This window comes from Diabrotica virgifera, chromosome 6 (genome assembly GCF_917563875.1).
Source record: "Diabrotica virgifera virgifera chromosome 6, PGI_DIABVI_V3a".
Classification (NCBI taxonomy): domain Eukaryota; kingdom Metazoa; phylum Arthropoda; class Insecta; order Coleoptera; family Chrysomelidae; genus Diabrotica; species Diabrotica virgifera.
The window spans coordinates 207,169,453-207,188,310 of record NC_065448.1 but is presented as its reverse complement, the minus strand read 5'-3'; the positions used below and the strand labels follow the sequence as shown (position 1 = coordinate 207,188,310).

Sequence of the window (18,858 nt, the reverse complement as noted above, 5' to 3'; positions counted from 1 at the left end):
TAATCAAACATTTCTTCTTCCTGCTCAGCCTCATAAAACAAAAACTCAAAAGAATAAAAAACCTAAACGCTCATTACCTATCCCCGAATCGCTTGAATCATATCTAAATAAACAATCAACACCGTCCATTTTAAGCTATGACCAATTAATGATGCTTATTGAAAATATTCAAGGCAGCCAATCTCCTATCGAAATTGTTAAAGAATTCACATCTGATTTCCTTGGTCTCAAAAATTTGCTTACCGTCTCTTATCAATATATTCCAGACAGAGCCACAAAATATCGTTTTACAAGGCTAAAAACCCTACTGCTGCGTTTTCTCGGTGAAGAAGCTACTACTGAGAGTGAACTCTCTTCAACTGAAACATAACATTCAACTCAATTTTACAGTGGAATATTGATGTACTTTTCCATCGCTTACCAATGCTCAATATCATTCAATCAGAACACTGTCCCAAAATTATATGTCCACAGGAAACTAATCCTGTATCTTCTAACCCATATTCGCCAATACATTTTACATGCTTTCGTAAAGACCGAACTAACACAGCTCGCGCAAGTGGGGGAGTTGCAATTTTAGTACCACTTATTTCGACTTTCCCGCATTGCAGTATATACACAGCCGAATTATTCGCTCTCTACAGAGCACTTAAGTTTTCTAACGACAATAACATAACTGAGTAGTGATTCTTTCTGATTCGCTTAGTGCGATAACATCGGTACAAAGATATATTTCTTGATTTGAGCGTGTGGTGTTTCTATTCTGGTATTCTCGATTTCTGTCCTCATTCCATTGCCTATTTCTTTGTTCATAATTTCCTCTTCCGTTGTCTCTATTTTCGTTTTCCCTTCTGGGATTAAAATCTCGTCTTGTATAGTCCCTCCTATTTTGATTTCAATCTCTGTAATCCTGTGTTTCTCGGGGCCTGTAATCTTCTCGCGACCTTCTTGATTTTCTTTCTCTTAGACGTGATTCTCTTATTTGTAGGAATTGGCATTTTGCATCCAAATCACCCAATTGAAAAAATTATCAAGTTGGAGCTTCACTTATCTCAACAAAATGGTAGAATAGTCAACTTCATTTGATTCCTTGGAAATGAAGATGCAGACTCAAGTGCGCGTAGTGCAGTGACTGGTGCGGATTCAGAAACGGTATTACAATGTGCCCCTAATGACTTGAAAGTGTTGTTAAAACAATATGTGTTAAATGACTGGCTCGATGAATGGCAAAATTCAAATTCAAAACTCAGACAAATTAAAGACACAGTAAAAAAAGTCAAAACAGCTTAAAAAAGTTGTTATGAGCAAGCAGTTTTCAACCGCCTACGATTAGGCCATACCAGGCTTACTTACTCATATTTGTTCTCAAGATCTGAACCACCTATTTGTGAATCGTGTAACACACACGTAACTGTCAAACATTGAATGCCAAAAATATACACAAGAACGTATTGATTTTAATATCGTATCAAATATGTCAGTTCTGGGTGCCAATAATAAAGAACCAAAAGTTTAATTGACTTTTTAAAAACAGTTGGTGTATTCAATAAAATCTAACAAGTTTTTGTAGATAATGCATGTAACCTTACCATTGTACTATACTTATATTGTACCACATTTTTGTTTAACCTATGTATTGTTCCGTCGCTAATAACCATTAGGTGGATGCGACTTTTTCTTAATAAAAAAAATACATATTGGTTGCATTCAAACAATAAAGTAAAGTATTCTTGTCTATTTGTAGCATATCTACTATAAATTAAAATAAATAAAATATATACTTTACCTAATAGATCACTATCTTTTTTCTCCTGTTTGTTAGTAGTCTCTACACTATTCACAGCTCTGGCTGGTTTAGGGCTAGGATTAGTAGGTTTAGGCAATTGGGGCACTTCTACGGCCCCTAACGATTTCTTTTCAACTATGGTTTTCTTTTTACGCCTGTTCCTCTCAATTTCCTCTTCTATTTCTTTCTCCCAATTAACTTTAGGTAATGGAGGAGCTACCCATTCGCGCGCAATGTACTTTTTATGTTCATATTTTGCTCTTATAAAAGATTCTAAACTCGAATCATTTTGGGGACGCCTGAAGTTGTCTGGGAGATTGGCTTCATATACTGCTCTGGCCCTTTAAAAAATATACATTTATGTTATTTCATAAAATCATAGTGATATTATGAATTATGACACTCTGTATAATTAATATACAATATGTTCTACGCCTAATTTTGAATAACCTTATTATTGCTTTAACTCGTATTAACCTTACCAAGTAAGGTAAAGGTAAGGTAAAACAATAAGTAAACACGACATTGAACCATATGTGCTGTTGTTATAGTTTGATGGGTATAAATACAGAATAGGTGCAAATACATGAATGATTCGTATTTTGTTATTAGACTCGAGTATGGCGTAATTTCATTGGTATAGGTTTTAGATATTATTGTAAACAAGTTGTTATGGTTTAGTCACCGATTGTAAACTGTAAATATGTTATCTGAACCGAAATACAGTTTTATTTAAATAAGGACTAAAAAGCAGTTTAATTACCTACCCTGCTGCTTCATAAATACAAAATTAACAGTGTTTGAAGGCTGGAAAAGGGTCTTGGAAGTAAGAGAGACTTGCAATATCTCCACTGTAACAAAACTCTGAGGAATTCTCATTGTGGTTTTGGGAAGGCAAAAAAACCCTAACAAAATTCTGGTTCTCTAGGTTAGGGATTGCAACGATGGCTAAAAAACTCGTCATTTACAAAATTTAATGTTCGTTTAAGAATCCAGAGTCAGGTCTCGAGAATTAGATGGGAATAGACGCAGACGACTTTTGGGAAGTCCCAGAAAATTATGGTCATACAATACATGAAATCGAGGAATAAACTGAATAATAAATAGGGAATTATGACTATAAAAAGTAAACAGGCGAAGACTAAATCTGTGTGACTGATTGGTTGGAATATCTGCCAAAATCGAGGGGTTGGTCATTTAAGTTTAATATTTAGTTCGCACTGGCGGAACACTTTGAAATTAAGCAGACAGAAGTACGCAGTGATTTCCAGACGATCCATTGTCCAGTTTATTTATTATAACAACTATTTGAATCTTAGATATATGTAGCTGCACAGAGTAGTTAATTAGCTTTGCGACTAATCTACTGTATTAATGGATTCGGCCGTTATTTCATGGAAATTCATTCTATCTAACAATAAAACACTAAAAAACTTGAATGGCTATGTAAATTGGACATTAATATTTAGATATATTCATTATATTTTAGTGTTTGAATAATATATATTATATTTGTGTATTTATCGTACTGTGAAAGTCCATACGCTAAATAAATAAATAAACTAAAAAACTTTTATTTCCAAAACTTTCACAAAATTTATTATAAGGCTACGGCTCCACGGGCGAGAAATTGACGCTAGCAGTAGCAGTAAAATGAACTTAAGGTTCCGCGGAACGGAATAGGAATAGCCGAACTGTACCGACTACAGGACTTGTGCGTAGTCGGTTCAGTTCGGCTATTCCCATTCCGTTCCGCGGAACCTTAAGTTAATTTTACTGCTGCTGCTAGCGTCAATTTCTCGCCCGTGGAGCCGTAGCCTTAGTCATAAGTCATGTTATAATCACTACAGCTGTTTAGCCAGACTGCCTTTCTCAAGTGATGTATTTTACTATATGTCTGGACTTTTTTTTTTTTTTTTATTAATGGCTTTGACAGAGCCAATTAGCCAGACTATTTGTGTTTTTTTGTATGTTATTACAATAACAATTTTAAGTTAATATCTAAGCCTACTTCTTATCTAAATTTACAGAGTGTTATACTATCTTAATGGATACATTTTTCAATTTTGTGTGATATTTTTACAATTTTATAATTTTATTATCTAAGCCTATTTAAAATTTAAATTTACAGGACGTTACATATTCGTAAAGACATTGTAACGTCTGCTTATTTTTTGGAAAAAGAATTTCGTTTAAATTGACAGGTAAAGGACAATTTAGATCAATTAACTTTTCATACATTACTTTAATATTTTGTCTGTACAGTCCACACTCCAATATGAGGTGCTGTAGATCTCCCATTCCACCACAGGCGCAATATGGGTTATCACTGATACCTATGCTGTGTTTGTATGCTGGGGTTAGTGCGTGATTTGACCTCATTCTGTTTATTGTTTTTATAAATAGCCTATTTGATTCTTGTTTAAACCATCTCTCATTGGGAATTAGTGGCTGGCAATTTCTAAAATTTATTCCCGTTGTACTTTGGTTATATACACGTTGCCAATTTTGTTTGCAATGGTTTTTACTGATATTATCTATATCGGTTACTGGTAGAAGTATGTTGCTTATGTTTTGTTTGGTTAAAGCTGCAGATTTAGCTAATTTGTCGACTTCTTCATTTCCTAATATTCCAGAATGTCCTTTCACCCAACAAATAATAATTGAACTGCCCGAGGAAGTAAAATCATAATATAGACTCTTAATTTCTATCTCAATGTGGATTAGATCTTTTGTCGATTGGATAGAAGTGAGTTTGTCCACAATACTTCTACAATCGGTGAAAATGATATAATTGTCCATACCAACAGAGGCTATATATTTTAACGCAAGTAATAAAGCTGATAATTCGGCAGTATATATTGAAGCTTCATTAGGCAATCGGCATGATTCTTTGTATTCAGAATTCCAGTGATATATTAAAAATATATATATATATATATATATATATATATATATATATATATATATATGTATATATATATATATATATATATATATATATAATATATATATTAAAAACATCCGGTTTTATTTTGAATTTTGGAGCCGTCAGTAAAAATATATTGAAACATAGGCCACCTGTCTTTAATTATTTTGTTGATAATATTGCCTGGAAGGTTTGAATCCATGTAGTTTGTTTGTATTACCTTGGAAAAGAGAGTTTCAGGAGGTTTAGTGTAAATTAAAGGTATTTTATTTTTGTACATTTGGTTTTCATTCATTGTCAACTTCCTGTAGCTTTCAACGTATATGGGGTTTTTTTTAGTACACCAATATTTATGGCTTAAATCTAATATATTCAAGTTACGAATAGTCCTTAAGTAGCTGACGTTTTTTGAGATAGCTCTAGCTACAAACTTATCTGTACAAAACTGTCTACGTAGAGTAAGTGGTGGTTCCTTAGCTTCAATCTCAATAATAGTAATAGGAGTAGATTTTAAGTAACCGAGACAGAGTCTCAAACATTTATTCCTTTGTCTATGTCTGGACTTTAAAGTCTCTAATTAACTGCGTAGGTTGAGAAGTGGGGAGCTGTTTGTCTCAAGTTGGTAATTCCGAATTATACACATACAGTGAGCACGTAAAGGTCTAGACAGTCCAGTTGGCAGAGGCGCAGTCGATCGACAAGTTTAGTGGATTTGCGATCGACGGTTCGAGCCTCAGCCAGGTCATGAAATTAATGAAAGGCCAACGCCGTAGTATAAAATTCGATAAAATCTACTGCTTGGTCTGGAATAAACTGGTGTCTGATCGGCCTATGGAGGAGCGGTACGGCAAGGGATAAGATTGCGGCTTGGTGATACTCCTCCATAGATCCCTACCGAAGGGCGTTGACGCCTAAGAACGGTATATATATTAATAATATTACATAATATAAAATACTGTATATTTACCTTGAATTACCCATCTGCTGTAATGACACTACCTGCTCGGGAGTCCATGAGTCTAAATTAACTGATTTTACTTTCGAAATGTGTACTCCTAAGTTTCTGTGAATACCAGCACATCGTATGCATAAAAATACACCTATATTCCACGACGCCCATCTTGGTCCTTAGAAAAGAAAAATAGAAAAATTACCATTGCCTTTGTGTCTGAAATATGCCAACTACAGTGGAACTTGGTTATAGCGTCATTGAAGGGTCCAGTAAAAAAATTACGCGATATCAGAGTGACGTTATAAAAGAGGTAGAAAAAAATGAAATTTTAACCAGGCAAAATTTTATTACAGCATTATTTGCACTATTTTATTACAGCAGAAAATTTGACTCCTTATCATGGCACTGACAAATAATAAGAAATCATAAACTGCCAAGCTCACATAACTGTACATAAAGGGATAGTGGGCCTTTCTCAGATTCTTGGAAGGAGCAATGTCGCAAAGCTGGAAACGCATTGCACTTTATTCTTCATAAAATGAAAAAATAACAACCTACTGTAAAATTTTATGACGCTATAGACGAGGGTTACTTTATTTTTACCGGTAAAACCGGGTTTTTAATAATGTTATCGAATAGTTTTTGGCCGGACCTTGATTGACGTTAAATTGACGTTACAACCGAGGTGACGTAACTACCGAGGCCGTAATATCCAAGTTCCACTGTATATGTATAATTTTATTATAGAATGTGTCAATTTGAAAAGGAACCGCCATAATTTGGTCCCTATAGAAAATCTACAAATATGCAAAAACTGTAAGGGGGACATTTTGTAGACCAGTGTTCAATTTTCACATGCCAAAATATTCTTATATTTTTTACTGCATTAAATCTCTTATTACAACCCTGAATTTAAATAAATCTCTAGCCAGCCCTGTTCAATAGTATCATTTCATCCCCTCCTAATTTTACCCTTACCCCTACAGACAGACAATTTTGGATTCGGCACCGGCACAGAAGAAATTTCGCTCTCTTCTCCTACGCCGGTAAAACGGTCAACAAGTACCACTCGCATCGAGGGTGCAATCTCTCTTCACCTACACCCGTCAAAGGGTGAGCCCCTCTCTCTCAACAGCCGTTCCACGAAAAAGTCGGTACCGCTCATCTCTTCACTCTGGACGGTCCAGCCTTCCTTTTGGGCTGAAACGAAATAGCAATACGTGTTACGTTACGTGACGAACAGTAATTCGGGAGTGACGCCGTACCTGATTTCGCAAATCGTGGTACGAGAACAATCAATTCGTGTGTGACCACGGCTCTAATGATCTACAACGTTCACAGTTTGGTAAGACTTTATATACATATTATTATTGTCTGTATAAAACCTTATACTTTATACTCCCACGTGAACCTGAACCTAACAATCCTACACTAATTACAGTCCACAATCAAAACTAGAGATTCTATTTTACAATCTCACATATATGTACTGTCACAATCACTGAATAGTTTACACCCTTTAATATCCAGTGGCCAATTTTTTGAATTTTTACCTCGTTTAAACGCACCTTTTACGTCAAAGTGACGTTACCAGTGGCGAGCCCAGAATAGGTTGATTAAAATTAAAAAATCAAAATAAAATAAATTTATTTTACAAAATTTAACAAAACGGAAAGTATAGAAAGGCATTTTTTTAAATAAAATTGAGTTAAAATTATTGAGTTTGGCAATTACTTTTGGTTCTGCGCGTGATATAAACGGCATTTTGGACGCTTTTAATAACTTCTTATTTTATTTTTCAATACGCACTAAACCTTTTGACAAGCAATTTGACATTTAGTAAATCCGTACGACACTGGGATTTTACAGTATTACAATATAAAAATAAAGGTGTAAACTATTCAGTGATTGTGACTGTACAAGCGTTATCGTACAACCAGTTTTCAACTAAATTACATCAACCCTCTAGCGGGGGCGGACACAACCCCCAAAATCTTTAATGGAAAGGGGGGTTGAGTAATACCTCACTTGAAAGGTCATTCAACTACCTTTTCAGAAATACCACATACATTACATTTCTTTTCAGTACTTTTGGAAAAAATCTTGTGACTGAATACAAAAATCTTTTGGAGCTCTAAACTCGATACTTAATATCTATACGGTTTCACTTGATTTTTCGAAAAGTACTAAACAAAAATATAATGTATGTGGTATTTTTGAAAAGGTAGTTGAACAACCTTTAAAATGAGATACCTATCAGTATCACTCAACCCCCTTTCCATTAAATATTTTGTGGGATGTGTTCGCCCCCGCTAGAAGGTCGATGTAATTTAGTTGAAAATTGGTCTACAAAATGTCCCCCTCACAAATAAATTTGAAGTATTTTTGCATATTTTTAGATTTTCTACACGGAATAAATTATAGACAGTGGTATACTCTCTACTTCCAAAAATTAACAAAATCAACTAAATGTTAGTTGCAGAAAACACAAAGATCCCTCCGAACAGTGATAAGATCTTGGTAGCACAAATTGATGGATCTTGTGGCTTAGTAGCCATATTATTAGAACCAGAAGAGAGCTGTCATAAGGGGGTTATTGTGGCTAGATGTTTGGTAGTTGGGGAGAAGACTGTTTCAGTAAGAGGAGCCAACCCAAATGAAAACAATGTAACAAGATCACATTCAAAAGGGGCCAGGAACACCTAAAAAATGTATTTAAACCATTTCCTTCCGAGGTATCCACCGCAGAAAAAAAAATAAATAATGGACTACCTAGATGCCCCATTTCAAATGGACTTGCCTCTACATAAATTTACTGTAAAAGAAGTCAAACACATTGTAAAGCATGAAATCAACATAAAAAAGGTACCTGGATTCGATCTAATTTCTGGAAAAATCCTACAAGAGTTACCTGAAAAATGTTACAAACTTATAACCTTCATATTCAACGCAATGCTACGGACGAGTTACTTCCCCTGCACCTGGAAGGTTGCACAAATCATCATGATCCCTAAGCCCGGAAAAAAACAGAAGTCGTCTCCTCATATAGGCCAATAAGCCTGCTCCCAATGTTATCCAAAGTTTTCGAAAAGCTCTACGCCAGTAGGCTCGAAATAATAATAAATTTAAAAAAATTTATTCCAGATCATCAGTTTGAATTTCGAAAAAAGCACGGAACAATTGAGCAGGTGCACAGATTAGCTAACCAAATCTACAGGGATCTGAACGGTAAAAGATATTGCTCAGCAGCCTTCTTGGATATATCACAGGCATTTGACAAAGTGTGGCATAGCGGCTTACAATTTAAATTGAAAGAACTCTTACCCTATCCCCACTATCAACTACTAAAATCCTACCTTTCAGACAGACATTTCTTCGTGAAACAAGAGAGTGAACTTACTGCATTACATCCAATATATTCTGGCTTTCCTCAAGGCAGCGTCTTGGGACCTATATTGTTTCTCCTTTATACAGCTGATCTGCCAAGAACAAGAACCACCACTGTAGCAACATTCGCTGATGACACAGCGGTCTTGGCATCCCACACCAATCCGGCCTCAGCCTCAAAGAACCTTCAGACAAACCTTGATAAAATCCAAAAGTGGCTAAAAAGATGGCGTATCAGAGGTAATGAAACGAAATCTACACAAGTGACATTCACTTTACGCAGAGAAACATGTCCACCAGTAAAAATCAACGACTGCTACCTCCCACAAGCTGACGATGCTAAATATCTTGGCATGCATTTGGACCGACGGATGACTTGGAAGAAATATATATTCACCAAAAGAAAACAGCTAGGCCTTAAATTTAGCAAAATGTATTGGCTGATTGGACACAAATCTAAATTATCATTGGACAACAAAATACTGTTGTATAAGGCCATTCTCAATCCTGTGTGGACATATGGTATACAACTTTGGGGAACCGCCAGTAATTCCAACATTGACATCCTTCAAAGATTCCAAAACAAAGTGTTGCGAACCATCGTCGATGCACCTTTCTACATCCCCAACAGGGTCATTCTACACGACGTCAAGTTGGAATCCATCAAGGAATTGATCTACCAGTTCAGTGTTCGTTACAGTGAAAGAGTGTCAGTGCATCCTAACGTGTTGGCCAACCGCCTAAACGTGCCCGATGTCAACGAAGTGCGTAGACTTGGACGCCTGCTGCCTGCCGACCTGTCTACAGGACTCAGATTAGTTTTAGCTTTTAAGGACATATAGACACCAATAAGTACTCTCATTGTCAAAAAAACACTAAATTTAAATTTAGCTAGTTCTTTAAAGGAGATCACTCACTGGAGTGATACTCTACATGTCAATCTCACATTTGCCAAAGCAAACGTTTATTGCCCTTCCGGCAGATTGCAGAATCCATTAGGGGTTATATAAAAAAAGGGGCTAAATACTTGGAATATGCATGCCAATTTTAAGAGTGGCCAGAATGGACTGAAATGTATCAACAAACCAATTCATAAAAAAATGAAAATGACATCTTTTTCAGAGGAAAAATGCTGCACTGGCAGCTGAACTGGCTGCACATACAGTTTAACATCAAATAAACACTGACAACTACAACCCCAATAAGGTATGCACCAAGATGTCTCCCATTAGCAAAATACAAAGAAGCTTTTACCAGTATTGAAAATATGTTGAAAGGGAATGTTATTGAATAGTTGAGTAGCACTGATCTACTCCAGTGATATTGGTAACCTACAAAGATAGCTCCACAAGGTTCTGTGTCGACTACAGAAGATTGAATAGAGTCAAGACCCTTCATTTACCACAAAACTGATTAGGTGCATGTGCATATTATAGATTTGTTCGTAGTACGATCCAATCGATCAGCAACCGTTGCCAACCATCAGACGCATGCGCAGTTAACAGTTAGCGCTGCGCAGTTAACAGTTCGAGTTCGTAGACTACGAACGCGCTTGCGTCTGACGGTTGGCAACGGTTGCTGATCGTTCTACGAACAAACCTTATATAGACGGTTAAATACCGAAACCTCATAAGTCAAAACTTTTCAGGAGAGCAAAAATTCCATATACCATAAAAAAGTCCATATATAATTGCCTACTGCTTTAAGTGAGAACATTGTAGTTAAAAATGCCAACTAGGTAAACCAAAACACACGACTATAGCTTTAAAAAATAAAATGGACATTTTAAAGAAGTTAGATGGTGGAGAAAACAAGTGCAAATTGGCAAAAGAGTATGGTGTTGGGTATACAATATCTCAAAAAAGAAGATAGTGAACCACATGAAGACGATGGAATATAGGACAGAATAGAACTGAAGAGTTTAACACATTCACACACACGCTTCAGATATAACCACGTCTTCTTATGGAGTATGTGACTTCATATGCAGTTGTGTCCGTGAAAGTGTTAAACTGAAATTTTGGTCAATTCATTCCGATTACAGATAGCAAATAACAGTAAATTTGATCAATTGTTTCCAGAGATAAAAATATCCAAACATCTATTATTTCTACAAATCCAGAAGGGATTATTTTTTTTTATTTATTTATTTACGGGCAAGCCCAACAGTGTCAACACAAAGAACAAATATTACAATATCTATTGGATAACAAAGCTAATAAGTTAAAGGAAAAAAAGAATGTAGTGATGAAACAAAGACTTACTCACAATCATTTAATTATACTTTGACGACCGGTTTCGATCTCTACATTATTCAGATCATCTTCAGGTCGGCGTTACAAGTAGTTAAATGCTACAATTAAAGAAAACCAGAGTTAGAACATTGTCTGGTTGCACAAATGTTAATAGAATTTCTATTAACATTTGTGCAACCAGACAATGTTCTAACTCTGGTTTTCTTTAATTGTAGCATTGAACTACTTGTAACGCCGACCTGAAGATGATCTGAATAATGTAGAGATCGAAACCGGTCGTCAAAGTATAATTAAATGATTGTGAGTAAGTCTTTGTTTCATTACTACATTTAATATGGACTCACATATGCAACCATTCAATATTTGAAAAAAAAAGAACATTACGATATAAAAAACAAACAAAGTTTAAGCTTAAAAATTGTTGGTAGAAATTATATCATTAACATTGTATGTTCAACAAATGGTTTTAAATCTATCCAAGGAATTGCAGAAAATATTATTTAAGTCATTTAGAGAAATGTCATTATAATGAAATGTTGAAGGTTTAGAATAAAGTTAAAAATAGTTATATTTAAAACATGTTGCGACTGATAAAATCTGTGAATAATAACTAAATGAGATATTCTATTTTAATCACTTATTTGTAAATACTTATAAATTTACAGCAGTGCTTAACTATAATGAGGGCTATTAGGCAGGCCGCACATCAAAGAAACATGAAACGTAAATTACGTTTCATGGAAATAAACCACTGCTAAACAAATATACGTCCGGCCATTTATGAAACTCTCCGAAAATAAAAATGTGTCATGAGCATGAATCACACTCGTTTCATTGGTAGGCGGACTTTGAGATTTGTTTAGTAGTGTTTTCTTTTCATGAAACATGTTTTTCGTTTCATGCTTCATGTTTTTTGTTTCATGTTTCTTTGGTGTGCGGCTTGCCTTAGGTATATATTGTATGACTAATTCATTCATTTTATGATAAAATATATAATTTCATTCATGATCTGCATTCAGTTTCTCTTTTGAAGAAAGCTGTTACAGTTACACCAAATGGTAGTTTTTCTTTTAAGGCATTGATTTTAATTTTTCATGTAGTATTTTGTTGCTCATATTCATTGTTAAAAGTATTTTGTTATAAAAAGAAGTTCTTCTTCTTCGCCTTTTATAAGCAATTCTGCTGGTTCACTGGCGGACTGATACCTATATGGAAGGTTATCACTCCATCTTGTGCTATTGTGACCAGAGCTGGGCAATAACCAGGTACAAGTACCCGAATTTTGTACTCTAAGTACATTTTGGGTACTCAGTACAAAGTACACGAGTACATTTTCAATAAAGTACTCGGTACTCGTACCCGTAGCATAAAGGCTAAAATACCCGGTACCCGCGTTTATTATACGAGTATATTTTCCAAGTACATTTTGCAAGTCTAAACTTGTCGCTGCAGAGAGCAAATTAATAGCAACAGCAACACGAAAAAACACCGTTTTCAGTATAAATCCATTTGACAAAAGCTATCCAGCTGTACAGCAAACGCCAGGTAACTCGGCGACAGAATACCCACAACGTCACAGAGAAATAAATTATGTTTACGCCCTATGATTCTTCTATTAGGCATTCTGCACAAGAATCGTATCGTCATAGACGCGTGTAAGTTTCGTCATGCAGCGACGATTCCTTTACGCCTTAAAATCCGCAAACGATTCGGATTTGCAAGCGGCATGTGATCGTCTTGTTTTAAGGTTTTCCATGCTGTTACAGTAGTTGCAAAGATGTTAAGTGACGAAGAGGACTTACATTTGTTAAATTATCTTCGCCACCGCAAAAAAAGAAACAGAGGAAATTTTGGGTGCATTCTTATATCTACAAAAACTACAACAGAAGGTTATTTATTGCCTCCAAAGAGTTGTCGGAAGATGACTCTAAATTCCACACATTTTTCTGGAGTACTCTTGTTTGGGTATTATTATATAAACACTGATAATTTTCAATCAGTTGGACCAATTTTAATATTTGATCCGCCATTCTCATAAAATTCCGTCAAAAAAGGTGTTCTAACACTCAAGCGTACTACAAGCGACTGACATCGTTGTACGCCTGGCGGCTTGAAGCTTGTCTGCATTGACGATTCCGCGCCGCTTACGCTTCGTGTACAGTATTCCATAAAGACACAAGTGAGCAGCACGAAAGCGTATGCTTTTCGAACGTCGCATCTAATACGCGTCTATGACGATACGCTTCGTGTGCATTATGCCTTAGTCCAAGTAATGAAGCTTAAAATAGGACAAAACCTCGCAATTTTTACAGAATGGATTGATTTGCTTGAAAATTTGAGAATAAGTAGTGGATAGTCCAAGGATCAAAATCTATATGATGCCGAAAGGCGCTTTTACCATGGGGGTGGTTGCCACCCCATCTCGGGGGTGGAAATTTTTTATTATATTTTGACCACAAAAGTTAGTAAAAACGTTCATTCTAAGCAAAAAACGCTCTATACATTTTTTTGATAAAATTAATAGTTTTCGATTTATTCGCTATCGAAAGTGTTAGTTTTATATCGAAAAAATCAATGTTGTTAATTAGTTTTAGGCTAATAACTCCAAAAGTTTTCTTTTTATCAAAACAACTTTACTTAACAAAATGTACCTTTTGAAAAAATAAACAAAACCATTTCTTTTAATTTTTATTAAGACCAATAGTAATTGAGCTATACACTACTAAATGATAGCTCTTATTCGTCAAATGCTAAATACTGTAGTTTCAAAGTCAAAAGACGGGAAAACTATGCATTTTTCGAGGATAACTTATTCAAACTAATTTAAAGCATTTTAAAATACCTATCTCCAGATATAAAAACAAAGTCTCTAGCTCAAAAATTAAGTGACGTACATTGAAAATAATAGTCCCTACTTTTTTCAGCGAAAAAGTGATCCGAAGCAACCTCCTAATCACCACCGTAATTAGAATTAGTCATTAACCTTATTTGGTCTTCTTTATTTGTATAGTATTAATAGGTTTTAGAAGTTTGACCGGCTTACAGTGAGTAGTTTAAAAAAAATGGAGTTCTAAGCGAATAACGAATTTTTGCAGTTTGAAAAAAATGGCTTTTCCTCCAGAATAGAAAGATTAGCATCAGAGATACGAAAAAATGTTTAAATATGAAATTTTAGCTTATTTAATTACTAAGAAACTGGTTTGAAAAAAATTTTGCTACGGCAAAAAATGAGTGAGCTATTGATAATTAAAACTTGTAATAAGATGCAAAAACCACCTTTACCAACCCTTTAAAAGTCACCTCTTTTTGCGACTGAGGATTTTAAAAAGATTTAATATTAATAGGCTTATAGACCTTATAAAAACCTACAAAATTATTTTTCTACGAGCGTGCAAAAATGTCTACTTTCGCGCACGCATTTTAGTTTAGAAAGTTTCACTTTTCCGCACGCGTGTTACTTTTCCCAATGCGGTTTTTACTTTTCCGCACGCGTGTTAATTTAGATATGTTAATATGGCCCTAAAGTAATTATAATACATGCAATAAACTAATATTTAGATATTATTTACTAATTTATTTCAAATATATCTTATTGTGTTCCTGTTTTAATGAAATTAACGCGACAATTCGATGAAATAAAATTATTTTGACATAATATTCGAAAGCCAAATCGGTAGAAAATAACAGTCGTTTTGAATCATCGTCATGGAAACCAAGATCGTCGTCATGCTAACTAATTATATTGAAAGTTTGGTTTTGACAACCATGTCAAAGAATTAATTTGTGTATGTATTTTCATATTAATTAAATTAATTGATTAAGATTTGGTAATTTTTTAAAGACTCTTAGAAAAAATATTGTTCCTAACTCTTGCAGAAAGTCTCTTTTCCGCACTCGACTGCTTGCCGAACTCCCGCTTCGCGTTACCGTTTGGTAAAAATAACTATTTTTACCAAACTTTCTAAGATAAAAAATAGAAAAGTTACGGCTAAAAAATCAATATATTTAAAAAAAAAGAGGAGAAATCCAATTGGAAGTATAATAATGTCAGTTAGCGGTGTTTTTAGTCATTGGCCTCATTCATTCTTCTTTAATTATGTATTATTAATAGATTCTAGAAATTGACTGGCTTAGAAAGATTAGTTTTTAAAAAACTGGAGTTAAAAGGCAATAACGAATTGTTGTAGTTTGGTTAAAACGTCGATTTTTTCAGAATAGAAAGATTAGCATCAGAGATACGAAAAAATGTTTAAATATGAAATTGTAGGTTATTTAATTCCCAAGAAATTTAATGATTTCAACTACTTTTCAACGCCATCGTTTAAAGAAATTGTCACAAACACACTTAACTATCCAAAATAATAAGAAGTCTGAAAAATAACAGCCGCAAATCACTTAAATGTTACGCACCTGATAACTGGGAGGAGACTAAAGACCACCACCTAAGCCACTAAGAACTCTTATTATGAATCGGTTTCGCAAATTTTAAGTGAAAAAGAAAAGTTACCTTCTCTTTTTCAAAGGATTGATATAAAAAAAAGAGACTTTAAAGAAACCAAGTTGCTGTACTTAGAGGTACTGTATGGTCTTCCTCTCGCTACAACCCTCAATGTTCGGCAAGGAGAAGAATGTGTCTATTAGGGGTACTTACTTCCAAGTCTGCTACCTTTGAGGAATAAATGGGAGAAGTTAAAGCTTCAAACATCGAGTTATGACGGCGAATTTTTTCTAAAACTATGTATGCAGAGCTTAAAGAAAAGATTCTCTGAAATACTTAATTTGTTATCGGAAGAGGCCATTATAATATCCGCAATTGTCCATCCTAAGTTTAAATTGCGTTGGTATAATGTCTTAAAAAATGCAGAATTTTCTATGGACACTTTGAAAAAGATAGTGATTAATGCTGCTAAAAATCTAGCTTATTTTGATTATTGCGAAGAACTAGATACTATATTCCTATTCAAAAATGTCCCCTTCAAACAAATCTTAAGGGTGCCGGGCGGAATTTTTGGGCAGAAATTGTTTAAACAAATACAAAAGATCACGTTTTTTGCTCTGCAACATATATTTTTAGGTTTTCTGGGCCATTCTAAACAGGAAAGGTATCTTGTAGTTTTTCTTAAAAATTGATAGTTTTCGAGTTATAGGCGATTTAAAATCTGAAAAATGCGAAAATACGCATTTTCGAGGCTTAAAAACTCATATTTAAATTAGTATTTTTGAGGTTGCCAGATACTTGAATTGAAGATTAAATTAATATTCGTCTTCAAGATTCTGAAGAGTGATTGCGTCTAGCCTTAATTTAAACCGTCGTTTTTTAATTGTTAAATATGCGTGTTTATCCGACTGTTTTGCCGGTGCGGCGCACTCTATTTCAAAAATCTCCTAGTTTCCTCCGAAAAATATTTTTTCTAGAATCTTTGGGATATTCTAAATAAAATAAGTTTCTTGGCATTTTTCTCAAAAGTTAATAGTTTTAAATCGCTTATAACTTTAAAACTGTTAACTTTTGAGAAAAATGTCAAGAAACTTATTTAATTTAGAATATCCCAAAGCATCTAGAAAAATTATTTTTCGGAGGAAAATAGGAGATTTTTGAAATAGAGCGCGCCGCACCGGCAAAAAATCGGATGGACATGCATATTTAACAATTAAAAAACAACGGTTTAAATTAAGGCTAGACGCAATCACTCTTCTGTAGTAGTATCTGGCAACCTCAAAAATACTAATTTAAATATGAGTTTTTAGGCCTCGAAAATGCGTATTTTCGCATTTTTCAGATTTTAAATCGCCTATAACTCGAAAACTATCAATTTTTGGGAAAATTTACAAGATACCTTTCTTGTTTATAATGACCTACAAAACTTAAAAATGTATGTTCCATAGAAAAAAAAACGTGATTTTTTGTATTTGTTTAAAAAAATTGTTTAAACAATTTCTGTCCAAAAATTTCGCTCGGCACCCTTCAGATTTGTTTAAAGGGGACATTTTTGAATAGGAATCCACAAAGAAACCGAATCAGAAATTTTTCCAGGCGAGAGCGGTCTCACCACATGGACTAGAAAGCCAATAAAATTAATCAGTGGGCGTGAGTGGTGTTATACTGATTATTAATCGATGAATAATTTTTAAAATTCTTATTTTTTTATTTAGAGATGCATAGATTATTATTACTTTCTTACCTTTTTTCGGGTTCTATATTCGAATATACTCAAAATAAGTACCCAAGAACAAGAAATTCGGGTAATTCTGAGTACTTTTCTGCAGGGTTGGCATAGAATTTCCCCATCTTATAAAACCCAGTGGGTTTTTTTGGGTTTTTTCAATTATAAAACCCACTATTATTGGGTTTTTTGGGGTTTTTTCAAAAATAGCAAATTTTCAGTTGAATGAACATCATATACATATATTTATTTCTGAATAAAAACTAGCATAAATACCATAAAGTAAGTAGTAGGAGAATACAAAACGAGAGAAACTGAAACTAAACTAATAACACTTATTTTAAACATGATATATAGACAAATAAAAAAATAAACAAGTTTCTTGTTAAACAAAGCATCAGCAAAGCATATTAGTTATCAGGAAAATCAGAATCTGTATTTTTGTCACATTCCGTTTCAATTTTGTTAACGTCTGCCCAACTGAAATCTAATTTTCTTCCACATCTACTGTTATTTGCCATAATTTCAGAATGATGTAATTTCACAGCTCCAGAACGCCACGGCAAAACGCACTCATCAATGCATCAAACGAACAGTTAAAATTGACAAAATTAAGAGGTTTGTGCTCTAAATAAATCCCCGAAGAAATATCGGTGATTCCCCATTATCCGGCTGTTGGCGTGGAGGCAAATGACGTAGTGCAGGTGCTGATGCACTGATGGCCAGTGATGCCAAATGTATTTATTTATGTCAAGTTGCTTTATTTTGTATAAAATAAAATTCATAATTTTTGTAAAATTTTTGATAGAGCAGAAACTATATATCTAATCTAAATAAAAAACTGAAAATCCCCAAAAAAACCCGAAAAAAACCCAAAAAAACCCGTCGGGTTGGGCTTTTAAAAAAAACCCGGGTTTTTTCCAACCCTGCTTTTCTGGAGCAATGTACTCGGTACTCTGTACTCATTTCTCAAATATGAAAAGTACCTGGTACTCTGTACACGAGTACAATTTATCAGTACCTGGCCCAGCTCTGATTATGATCACATGTGTCTCCCCAATTCTACTTATGTGGTTATTCCATTTTTTTTTCTATTTAACATTTCTATTTTATGTCCATATGTTTATAAGTTATGTATTCTGTATGTTACACTTTCTTCTAATGTCTTCACTCCTCTTTCAAACTCAGTGTATTTCCGATAAATCTCAGTACTCTCATTTCTACCAATTCTAGTAGTCTTTGTGTTGTGGCTGTATCGGGTCTAGTTTCTGATGCCATTATTGGTCTTACACTGGCTTTATAAATTCTTGTCTTCATCTCAATATTAATATGTCGGTTTTACCATAATATAGTGTTATTAAGGCATCCTGACAGTCTATTTGCTT

At 34.3% G+C, this 18,858-nt stretch overlaps 1 protein-coding gene across 18 annotated transcripts in view; it reads right to left on the bottom strand.

Moving 5' to 3' along the window:
- Positions 1-18,858, bottom strand: part of LOC126887162 (stromal membrane-associated protein 1-like) — a 58,259-nt gene that overhangs the window by 34,644 nt on the left and 4,757 nt on the right. For all 18 annotated transcript variants that reach the window (XM_050654527.1, XM_050654532.1, XM_050654536.1 and 15 more), the window contains exons 2-3: positions 5,683-5,842; positions 1,787-2,127 (exon numbers count right to left, since the gene is read on the bottom strand). In XM_050654527.1, coding sequence (XP_050510484.1) covers positions 1,787-2,127; positions 5,683-5,842 — 501 coding nt within the window. The remainder of the gene's footprint in view (positions 1-1,786; positions 2,128-5,682; positions 5,843-18,858) is intronic.